At 39.7% G+C, this 12,108-nt stretch overlaps 1 protein-coding gene across 1 annotated transcript; it reads right to left on the reverse strand.

The window, feature by feature from the left end:
* Positions 1-3,351: 3,351 nt before the first annotated feature.
* LOC113527879 (proline-rich transmembrane protein 2) lies at positions 3,352-11,257 on the reverse strand. The gene is made up of 5 exons (XM_026916025.3): positions 10,972-11,257; positions 8,057-8,408; positions 7,476-7,780; positions 7,071-7,203; positions 3,352-6,807 (listed from the first exon to the last, which is right to left on the reverse strand). The coding sequence occupies exons 2-5, from the start codon at positions 8,331-8,333 to the stop codon at positions 6,788-6,790; spliced, it is 735 nt and encodes a 244-aa protein (XP_026771826.1). The 5' UTR covers positions 8,334-8,408; positions 10,972-11,257; the 3' UTR covers positions 3,352-6,787.
* Positions 11,258-12,108: the final 851 nt, after the last annotated feature.

Genomic DNA, 12,108 nt, shown 5'->3' on the forward strand with positions numbered 1-12,108 from the left:
ACGTTTTCTCAGTCCCTCACTCCTTTCTGCTCCTTACCAACCGTTGCCCTGGCAACTGAAACATCCTGGAAGTGCATGATGTAGTGGGAGTTGAAAAAGGAGCAAGAGAGAGAGAGAGAGAGAGAGAGAGAGAGAGCTACTTATAATTTGAGACATCCACTGTTAGTCAGATTTTTTTCTGATCACTTTTTATGTTATCTGAGAAATGCTTTTTATTTAATTGGAAAAATAATCTAGGTCTAATGGAAAAATGCCAAACTGGATCACTCTGATTAGGCACTTGTAGTACACAACATATATGTTTGTGCTACAGTTGATACTAACACTGACTAGTAGCAACTGTAAGACGAATATAGGCTCTCATTACCTTGAAAGAGGTGGGCAAATAATTTTATTACCTGACCTATTAGACAAGTCAAATTTCAAATGTGCTTGCCCATTCCCATGTTTTTTTTTTTGTTTGTTTTTTTTTTGTCCAGAAGCCTTATTAGCTAGGTTAAAAAAAGTAGCAATATCCTAAGTATAGTAAAATTGATCTAGTATTTCCTATTATATTTATTAAGTTTATAATGAACTCATTACAAAATGATTAAACCTATTTTTTATTTCTTTTTTCTTTTTTTTAAAGAGTACGTCATACTGTGTATGGTTGTGTGTGTGAATTTGAATATTTCGAGACTATGTTATTAATTTCAAGCTTGAAATAGTCTTGTTCTATTGCTAGATAACTTTGCTAAATTTAAGCATTTAATCTTAGAAAAAAGCAACGTTATCTGCCAGTAGAATAAGAACATTTTAAGCTTGAAATTAGTGAAAACAAAATGTGGGGAAATAGGTTTAGTAATAAATAAATTTGGTTTATTGAAATATTATAATAGGAAATACTAGATAAGTGCAATGTAAGTGAGTATTAAACCCCTGGAAGGTCATGCCTTAGCTATAGTAGCTACAGTCTTTCTCCTCTCCTGATAATCTCTCTGGTGATGAAGCATTATGTTTGTGCCCTCAACAAGTCTTTGGCTAACATTTTGTCTGTGAGTGGTGTTCTCTTTTACCACGTACTTTCTTCATTTTTGTTTGACAAATGTGATGTATCTAAATGTGAGGTGTCTGTGTGTTATGCTAGTATTAGAGTTATAAAGTGAGGGGAAATAAATTCAGACACTTTTGTTCTTGTTATTTAATATAGTTCCAGTGCATAGCATATCCACTTCAAATTTACATACATAATGTCTTTTGAAATAAAATAAAAAAATGATAAGGAAAATGTATTTGGACACTATATCAAACATGCTGTATATGTAAAGGTTACATAAGACTAAATCAAGTTCTAAATATAAATATTGGGAAAAAAAATCGCAGGCAAATTAAAAAAGATGTTACTGTCATGTCAACGCCGGACTCAGCATCAAACTCCAGTCCCCAGAACACAGCGTGACCTACAAACATGGCCGCTATGGACTACAACTCACAGCCATCATGGACACTCTCACGTTCACGTTCACCTGACTACTGATTGCACTCACCTGGACTCAATCACTCACACAGTATTTAAGCACCCTCACTGCTCATTCGCTTCATGAAGTATTCGCTCTGAGTGCTTTGTGCTCCAGTCGTTACCAAGCCTCTGTATATTGATATGTGTCTTTCTGGTTTTGCTCATAGTCTCACCTAGTTCATGTTGTTTATTGATTGCCTGACCTTTGCCTGCACCCTGACCTTGATTGCTAAGATTAATAAAGTCTGTTATGCCCTTGCGTCCATACCTGCCTGTCTGACAGAATACTTCGCGGCATGTCCTGCATGTAAGAAAGGTGCTGTCTCAATAATGGCAAGATGTCCTGGACTTGAGGTAGCAAACCATGATACTGCCACCCCCATGCTTCACAGTTGGGATGAGGTTCTTACATTGGAACGCAGTGTTTGGATTTTGCCAAACATAATGCTTTTCATTTTAACCAAAAAGTTCTATTTTGGATTAATTTGTCCACAGAACAATAGGCTTCTAGTTTATCCATGTGGTCTTGAGCAAACATCAGACAGGCAGCAGTGTTCTATTTGGAGAGTAGTGGCTTCCTCCTTGCTATCCTGCCATCCACACCGTTGATGTTCAGTGTTTGCCTGATGGTGGACTCATGAACACTGACATTACTCAATGCAAGAGTGGCCTGTAGGTCCTTAGATGTTACCCTGGGATTCTTTGTGACTTCTCATAATAGTATTCACCGTGCCTTTTGCTGAACGGCCACTCCTTGGGAGAGTAACAGTGGTGCTGAATTTCCTCCATTTGTATATCATCTGCCTCACAGTGGATTGGTGGAGGCCAAATTTAGAAATGGTTCTGTAACCTTTTCCACCTTGGTGAGCATTGATAACTCTTTTTCTTATGTTCTCAGGAGTCTCTTTTGATCGAGGCATGGCACACTTCCATAAACATGTGTGGTGAAGTCCAGACTTTGATAGTGAAGACCCAAGTTTATGTTCTTGACACATGGGAATCCTGCTAAACCCATGCCTAATTCCCATCCCCCTGATTGAATCACCTGACTTCAATTACCCCTTTAAATTAACTCATACTCCTAGAGGTTGACATTTCCGACAAAGATATTTAATGTTGGATAATTTTGCTCAATAAATAAATGTAAAAGCTATAATGTTTTATATCTATTATATCTTGTATATCATTTGTTTAATTGGGTTCTCTTGATCTAGTTTTACGATTTGTCTGATCACATTTCAGGTCAAATTTATGCAGAAATACAGAAAATTTTAAAGGGTTCCCAAACTTTGTAATGGCACTGTATCTTTGTTTATATTTTTATATGTTTATGTAGACTTATTTCCCTCACTGTAGAAATGGGTTTGTGCATACTGTACAGTATTTTGTCATTCTTTCCACATCCCTTTGTTAATTAATTCATCTAGTAGAAATTTTGTTTAAACCACTCTGCGTCCTTAGTCCTTCCTTAGTGCAGCAAATAGAAGAGTCACACAGGACACAGCATAGAGGTGCTTTGTTTATACATGCATGTCAAATGAAAGGATATGTTTTGCAGAAGTCAATAAGCAGTAGGGTTTTTTGTTACTCTGGTTGCTAGCAGAGTGGAGAACAGAAAAATGCTGGTGACTGCTATATCAGCAGCCTAGTGAACCAACTCACTTGGGCACGAAAAAAAAAAAAAAACCCTGATAGCCTGGACGTGTAATCTGATTGTCCCGTACGCTTGGGAGTCCCATTAGAAGTCCCATTAAATACAATATTTCAATATTTAATGCAACACAAACCTTTCTGTTTGGCTCTGTACATGTATACCATCTCACAGGGTGTTTGTATTTCACACAACACAGAAGTGCCACTAATGAGGAAGTGTTTATTCACAATGCTCACTGAAACATTAGTAGGATTAGAACAAGATCAATACATAGGGCTCTATCAATGGCCTTGTTCTACATACTGTGTACATCACATATTGTAGGTTAAAAGCAATCCGTTAAGGCATGCACAGGCAAGTCTGCACAAAGTCAGGATTATAGAAGCAATAGGGCTTGTCATAATGCAAGAAACATTAATTTCATAGAGAAAAAAGCATCAACCTCTGGCACTGGTGGCTTACCCAAAATAAGGGTGAGTTTATGCAGTGAAGGAAAGTACATTCACTGAACAAGAAGGACAAAAAGAACTGGCATAGAGTGCTTTTTACATGGTCCTTGAAAAATACATATTTTAGTGAGCTAGGAATGAATGGACTTGGAGAACTGGTGAAACTCAAATGAAACCCAGAGACTGATACTCTGCTGGTGTCACTGAAAGATTAGATGATTCCTCCTTCTGAATGTCACTAAGCAGCATGTGGATTCTGTAATAAACTGTGTAAACACGTGAGGTCAAAGTTCACACCTCAGAAATGTACCAGTAAAACCTGACAGCCAAACAATTGACTGCAAAGCTATGGTGCATATATATAATCCACTCAGAGGCAACAATTCTGAAGTACATAACCATAAAAATATGTATAACGATAAATATAGTATAACAATAGAATGCATGAAATTACTGTAGTGATAACAGTCAAGAAATTGCATTACTAATAATCTAATATTCATCAAAGAATAACGCATAGGCAGAAGGTAGCAGTACAAATATATACATATAAATATGTACATTAGTATATACATTAGGAAAGCTAGCAGTGCAGGCAGAGTAAATATCTTCAGCCAGTTAAAGCATTTCAAGAGAACAGAAACAATGCCAAGGTTCTCACATTAATGCGCAGTATGTTTTGGATTAATCCTGATTAAAAAATAGGCATGCTACAGGTTATTAATATTTGAGGGAAGCAAAAGAACTGAACAAAATGGTGCACAATTCAACTCATAATAGAAGTTGCCATTGTTTTGTAAAATGCAGCAGAAGTTTCAGTCCAACACAATTTCTGCCAATTCATTCATTTCCAATACCGCCACATTTAAACATGCACGTTTATAGATTTTGTCCACCAATAATGCAGAACAAAAAAGGGTCCCTGAACATTGTGTGCTAATGTATAAACTCTCAACTGACCTCCAGTTGCATTCAAGCCCAGTCTTAGACCCAGTTCACTGGTTCTGAAACACAAAAGTCCAGAATATTTGACTTTGCACACTTTCATTTTCCAGGTGCTTACTCTAGTGCCACCTTGCCCTCTAGTGGACAAAACCCCATTTGTGCGGCTTTAAAATACACAACAGGCTCTGCAGCCTGCATGTCACTGGACCCAGCATGTGGTCATGGTGCTTAACAATGCTGTAAATCTTGTCGTAAACAGAGGTTCGTTTTTAATATCCTGTATTTACAAAGTGCTACAAAATGAAGGACTTGCCTTCTGAAAACCTTCACAAAAGATCAAAAAACACTCATCACTTCCTTTTGGCTTTCGTCAAAAAGCCATTACACTGTAAACATCAACCATGTAAAACAGGGGGTCTATGAGCATTTTACAATATTTTTTTCAGCAATTAAGCAAGAAAGAGTTCACCCAGGAAGTACATTTAGACTCTCCCATGACAAATACATAATAAGATATATACGTAGTGATAAGCAATGTTGAAATACCACATTTTTGGGGACTGGGATATTATGATTAACTCAGGAGTATCATCACTTACCTCTCTCTCTTTCTCTCTCTCTCTCTCTCTCTCTCTCTCACACACACACACACACACACACACATACACACACACACACACACACAAATATCTTCTGATCCAAAATAGAAAAGCTAAAAAGCTACCTTTCAGAGACTTGGCACAGATTCTGTTTTGGCAAAGCTACCCAAACAGAAGTGAATCGGGTATCACACTGCTGAGTGACACAAAACGAGTCAGTCAAGGGAATAGATTCAGCTGGGTTGATTTTGCATTTATGGGATGTGATTGTGCAGGCTGATCCTGGTCTTGTAAACATTAAGATCTGCTGTGTGCAGTTATACAAACTGAAAAAGACAATAACGCTAACTTAGCAATAATTCCTCTTCACATGGTTGCACTGGTGGTCTGGGAAGTCTTGGAAGGGAAGCAGAGGGGAGAAAGGGTGCAGGGGGAATACCGCATAACCCCCTCCCTTGTATACACACACACACACACACACATGCGCTCACAATACAGGACCAATCAGAAGGCGTGTTTGCATCCTTCTCTACTGCAATTCCTTGCATCTCTCCATCTCTAGAGTATCTTTTCATCAGCAGTTTGCCACCTCCCTCCCATCCTCCCTCCCTCTCTCATCTCTCCATCTGTGTGAAACAAAGGACTGCAGCCCAGTTCAGCCCTGCTCCCCCCCTCCCTTCTCCCTACTCCACACCATCAATGCGCTTTAGTTACCGTCAGCCAGTCAGGAAGCTCACGTCTGTGCTATCTGTTCATGTGTGTTCACCTGCATTTGTTTCTTTCACACAAATCCACCTCTGATAATGTGCCAAACTTTAGTTTGTGGACATAAATACATATCAAGAAGAGGAAACCGGAGCAGGAGACACACTGTAGGAGTGCGCATGCTAGTTTCTTTTATTGTCTTGCTCCTTTGAGATTTCAATCGTTTCTAGGAGAGAATGCTGGATGGAGAGTCTGCTTGCTGGATGCATCAGATTCTCATTTCGCTTCCTTTTCACTGTTTCTCCTTCATCATTTCAGTAATTGCCTTTCCTCCCATTAATTTACATTGGCTTAATATTAGCTATTCTCTTTAACTATGAATCTGATGCCATTACTCAGAAAGTGTGTAACCTTGGTAGCAGAGAAACAGATCATCTTTCACATGTTCTCTACACAAAGTGCCTTCATCAAACATCTTGCTCTTTTATTCTTTCTCTATTTCTCTCTCTCTCTCTCTCTCTCACACACACACACACACACACACACACAAAGGACTTTAGACAGGAAATGAGATCATACTGAATGCCTCTTTGCTGACATCATTTAAAAAGCAATTAGTCCTTTTTGCTGAAAAAAAAAACCCAAACAAAAACAAAACATAAAAGATGCATGTTATGATTCAGCTTGCTTCAGTCACTTATACCTCCATTCAAAATGCTGGGGAAGTCTTCACTCCTGATTTTGCTGATTTTCTTTCTACAGATGAAAAGAGGGTGTTTGGTCTCAGGAACTTGACACAGAGTAGAAAAGAACTGAAAAATAAATCTTGAGGTGCTTCAGTAATTTGTGGAAATGCCGGGTGAGAGGAGGACGATGGTCATCATGGATCAGTTGGTTGGTCAGAAATTCCTCCTTGGTCTGATTGTCATGGCAACCCTCAGGACTTTTTTATTATCACTGAAACAGATGGAAGGAGGTTCGTTAGATATAGTACTAAGAGCACAAAACTCAAAGGAAGACTAAATGGCAAGGATATAATTAATAATCATAAAATGATTATTATGATGACACTTCAACGCATTCGCTCACAACATGACCTATATGTCAAACTAAAAGTGTAAGAAATGCTGAATTTGGGAAAACATGAAACAGGTTCAGATTTGACCATATTACTTTTTATTTTACTAAATTACAAGATTCATAGTTCACGTGAAACTCACATCCCGGGTTGATGACAAAGGCGGCAGTAATGATGACAACTCCACCCACAAGAGAGACGATTGAGAGGATCTTTGCGTTGCGGCCAAGACGCCGTGCTCCATCAGTGTTCCCTTGTTGCAGACTGTACCGAGACTGAAGGAGAGAATAAGAGAGAAAAGTAGGTAGGAAATATAAGATGACAGAAAAGCACACAAGAAGAAAATGAGAAATTATGAATATTTTGGGGCAAATTACAGAAAAAGCAATGTAAGATGGACTGATTCCAAATAAAATGCATTGCTTAGTATTCTGAAAATAATAAAAATTGCACATTAACAGTAGCTACACACACTTGATGGAATATCAACCATTCATCATGAAATGAATAAAGAATGCTAATCCTACATGCTTTTAAACAATTGTACCATAACAGAGAAGGTCAAGCCAACGATGTTGATAGGCCACATTGGGCAGATGCAGGCAAGTATGGCCAGGATAAGGTAATCATTGGGCTTAGTGCCATCTCCTGCACTCTCGGTGAGAGCACTGGGCTGGCGGCTGAGCGAGGGCCGAGGAGAACCAGCATGGCTCATTGAACCTGAACGGCTTCCGTGGCGGGCATGGCCATTAGCATGAGCATGGCCAGCCTTAGCATGATGATGACGAGGAGGAGAAGAACGGGAAGAAGTAGGAGGAGAAGCATCCACAGCTTTAGGGCAGACTCCATTACCTGTTAATGGAGAGACAAATGGCAGATATGAAAAAGAAGGAATTTTTGGGCAGTTCCAAATATTCAGGATGTGAGAGAAAATGTTTGGTAGATGGACAGGGTGATGAAGAGGGGAAAGAGGGGAAACAATAGAAAGAGGGGGATAAAATTTTTTCAATGGATCAGTCCACTGACTCTTATTAAGGAAAAAATATTGCAAGGTCAGTACATCATAGCATGGCTGGGGTGCTCAGTAAATGACATGAAGAAGGAGCATGCAAAGATTGCAGTCTTTACTTGTTTCCATCTTTTCATCGATGACTGACAGGTGGTCTTTGGCCACTCCATTCAACTGGACTGAGCTTTCTGGGGCAGGAGTGGACTCTGTATCAGTGGGTGGATCTTGGTGCTCAGTCTTCACTGGCTGAGAGGATATGGGGGTCTGGCCAGACCCGTCATCTGGTTGTTGATCGGTCAGTTGTTCAGTTTGTTGCTGTTGTTCAGTTTGTTGCTCTTCTTCCTGCCCTACATTTAGGTCAGTAGTTGGTGCGTTGGTGTCTGTGTTCAGAGCCATCTTGCAGAATGCCCAATTTGTTTTTAAACTAGTTTACAGTGCTGTGTTATGGCTGTGATATGTTGTCTGACAAAACTGTGGAAAAGAATTCAAGAATTTTAATTAATTTAATCTTTTCAATGTTAAAACTGATGACAATATTTTCTGATGTTTATTGTGAAGAGGAACACAGGACATTGGATGTACAAGGCAGTAGACCATTACGAGGCTGTTGGGCAACACTGTGTCAAAGACTGCCATTTAACAAATAAATCAGTGCATGAGTCAGTGTATGATCTGACTACATTCTTAATTTTAGGCTTAAACAGAAGGGTGGGGCTTGCTGGTTGGAAGGGGAAGGTTTATCAATGCTATCATTTCAATTGCAATTCACCTCGCAAGCAGCAGGGGCATCTTACAATTACAGGTCGGTGTACTAATGAACAGACAGATAACTGAGCACAGCGAGCCTACTGAATCGTTATAGATGGGTATATATTTTGTACTGCTTAGGATCTTGGGAGAGGTTGTATCGGCTGTCTGGACGCCAACGAATACAAACATATACGGGGGCACAAACCATCTCCATAGAAAGAAAAGGAATTGGCTGTAACTATGTCCATCATAAAATCATATGGAAGGGTCTCCATGGCTACCACTATCTCCACTAACCATCTCCTCCTCGACCACCCAAAACCCACACCCCTGTAACTGACTCTGTCTCTCTGCCATGCACAAACTGGTCCCACATTCTCGTCCAGGATCTATGGTCTGGATGGGAACCCCTGTCTTTAAGGAGCTTTTCATAATTGTAAGATCCCTCTGCTGTTTGCGAGGTGAATTGCAATTTCAGTGAAGACACTGGCAAGCCTTCCATCCACCAACAGATCCCAGCGTTTCTGTTAAAACTATGTATTCCTCATGACGAAAGAGGCACAGCTGAGCAGCCCTATTCCAAGTGAGGGCGGAGCTAAATACTGGGTCAGAAAAATGTAAACAAAAGCCTAAAAATTAAGAAAGTAGCCATATCAATTGCATATTTACAAGCTACAATATTATAAATTAGTGCATTTCTTAGGCATTATTACATGTCTAGAAATACTTTTCAACATCACAAACTGCACCTTTAAAATTGAATAGAGGCTGATAACGGTCTTACAGAAACAACAAACCTGACAGTCCAACAACTAAAATATGCAACAGAGAGACTAGCTTTATCATATTGCATGTCAGTAAAATGAGAGTTCATAATGAAGTGATGAAGCCATGCCGCTGTTTCAGCTATTTCTAAGTGCGGCTTTAAAGACAAGCTTGGTTCTGTCTCATTTAATGTGCCCTTAACCTAACGTGACACTATAGTAAAGCTAGTGCACCTGCTTCCCCATCATAATGCGCTGAGACAAGAAATCATAGAAAAAAAGGAGTCCACAGGAGAACAGGCAGCTGGCTGCATCCTCCTCCCATCATTTCTGTGCTCTAAAAGCAAGTAACTGCACAGATTGAATCCAGACTCTACTCCTGGGCTTTTTATTTATTTATTTATTTGTTCATTTTTTTTGCAGGAGAGGTCTTTGAGTCTCTCCTTCAGAGACCTTTTGTTTGCCTCACTAGACGACTGCTTTGATCTGCTCTGATAGTCATCCGCATATGCAATCAGAGCCAAATTACGCCTTAATTTTCTCAGTTTGTGGCCTATGATTAGGTTCATATTACAAGTGGTTCATAATTACTTTTGGGTCTACATGAACATCTAAGTGCATTTGGCTAAGGTCTCAACAACATTTTCTCTGCTACACCCAGAACAGTGCACAACATTGTCTACTTTATCTTCATTATATCTCTGAAATTACATTACAGCTCCTACTATAAATACTGTATTGCTCAGGATTGTATTGCTGGGGAAGAAAGTCTGGTTAAAACAGTGATTTTCTGTTTTGTCTGGGTGAAGGGTAGAGATTGGGGAGGTGGGGTGGGGGGTATCAAATGACACACCTATCTCAAAAATACTGATTCCCAAATGAAATGCATGAAAACAAAATGCTAAAAACAAAACAAACAAAAAAAACCCCCATTTGTTCATATAAGCCAAATTAACAGATTAGTAGAAGCTAAATAACATTCATTGCTTCAGTGCTTATACAGTTTAATATCAGTGATCAAGTTCTTCCTCGCCTGCTTGTCTTATATTGATATACAGGCGAAATCCTGGATGGGGAGACAGCTACACCTATCCAACACCACTGCTGTGCGTTGTCATTGACAACAAGAGTTGAGGATATTTTATACATTTGGGAGATGATGCACAATAACACCAACACATTTCCATTTCGAAAAAGGAAGGATAAAAAAAAACAGACGACACACCCGTCTTAAAAGCCTTAATTTCTAAATAAACGCGTAAAAATCCAGCAATGCACATTCCAAAAACTCCATAAATAGACGACTCGAGAAAAAATGGCACAAGTTTGCCTGGGTAATGTTAGAGAAGCTGTCGATATGGTTTCCTATCAGTGATGAAGTTTTTAATATATTCCTGGAATATTATGGATTTGAGTGAGAAGCGTAAAAGCGCGACACACCCACGTTAAGCAAGGCGTCTGTCCACTGGCCTCTAACGAGCTCGATGCGCAAAAGAATGAACAGAGACATGCAGACCCACCTTTTCTAGTGCGAAGCGTGGGAGAATATTCCAGTGCGCCTTATCATGGTGGAATAAAAGGAAAAGGAAACTATAAGGAACTTGGCACAGGGATGCTTGAATATGCTAGAAACAGACTGTGGGACAGACTGTGCTTCTCGGTCAGCACTACCCTCACTGCGCTCTGTGTGTGTGTGTGTGTGTCGGCAGAGAGGGATGGGGAGCGCTCGCGTGCACAGAAGGAGGTGCGATTTCACTCGACGCGCGCGGACGGAGGCGCAACCTGCACCGAGCCGCTCGCGCACTCTTCCCTCTTGCCAGATTGGGCGTACCCGTTCCTCTGCACTGCTTCATTAGCACAGAACTGGTTAATGTTTTATGGCTAAATTAAGATCTGGGTTGGTTTAGAGTGAACTGGGCGGGCTGATGGTGTTAGTGGAACAGTGAAAACAGTAATCTATCCAGTTTGGCATCCTTGCTAACTGAGTCTCCTGATTTTTCCGGTTTCTGCTGATCAAGCGCATCTCAAGTCATTGGATTTGGACCCAAATATTCATGTTCTCACACCCGCATCCTTCCTCATGAAAACCTTCAGTTGTTTTGCCAACCGAATCGCTGTTTACTATCTCATGTGATTATATGATGCTGATAGGCTTTCAAAATATTTCATGGCACCTTTTGTGCGCAGCCCTGAGACTGTGTGTGTGTGTGTGTGTGTGTGAGCAGCTCTTCTATTACTCAGCAACAAGGCACTGCTCTGTTGTTACCCAATTCTTATATGATGCTGTTACTTGATGTAAAAGCTCATGTATAAAAGATAAACCTGAACCTATCCATAATATATGCAGATATACATGAAGGAGCATAGTGAGATATGAGATGATAACTAGATGATTATTTATCATGCAGGACTAAATGCAAAATGCTCAAGTACCCAATTGAAGCGCGTTGCTGCCATGCAAGAAAAGATTCCCATCAGCATCTCGTTATTACGAGAAAATATCTCGTTATTAAGACTAAACATCTCGTTATTACGAGAAAATCAACACATTACAAGATTTCTACAAGAACATTTTGTTCTTACAAGAAAACATCTTGTTACTACAAGAAAACATTTCAGTATTGTGCAAAACATCTTGCTGCTACAAGAAAACATTT

Source organism: Pangasianodon hypophthalmus, chromosome 13 (genome assembly GCF_027358585.1).
Source record: "Pangasianodon hypophthalmus isolate fPanHyp1 chromosome 13, fPanHyp1.pri, whole genome shotgun sequence".
NCBI classification, from domain to species: domain Eukaryota; kingdom Metazoa; phylum Chordata; class Actinopteri; order Siluriformes; family Pangasiidae; genus Pangasianodon; species Pangasianodon hypophthalmus.

Bases quoted from the DNA above. Each gene is read 5' to 3' on its own strand.
- LOC113527879 (XM_026916025.3), bottom strand. From the start codon at position 8,333: ATGGCTCTGAACACAGACACCAACGCACCAACTACTGACCTAAATGTA. The intron at 7,781-8,056 runs GTAAAGACTGCA...CTCCATTAACAG, and splicing joins CGATGAAAAGATGGAAACAA to GTAATGGAGTCTGCCCTAAA. The intron at 7,204-7,475 runs GTACAATTGTTT...TCTCTCCTTCAG, and splicing joins GCTTGACCTTCTCTGTTATG to TCTCGGTACAGTCTGCAACA.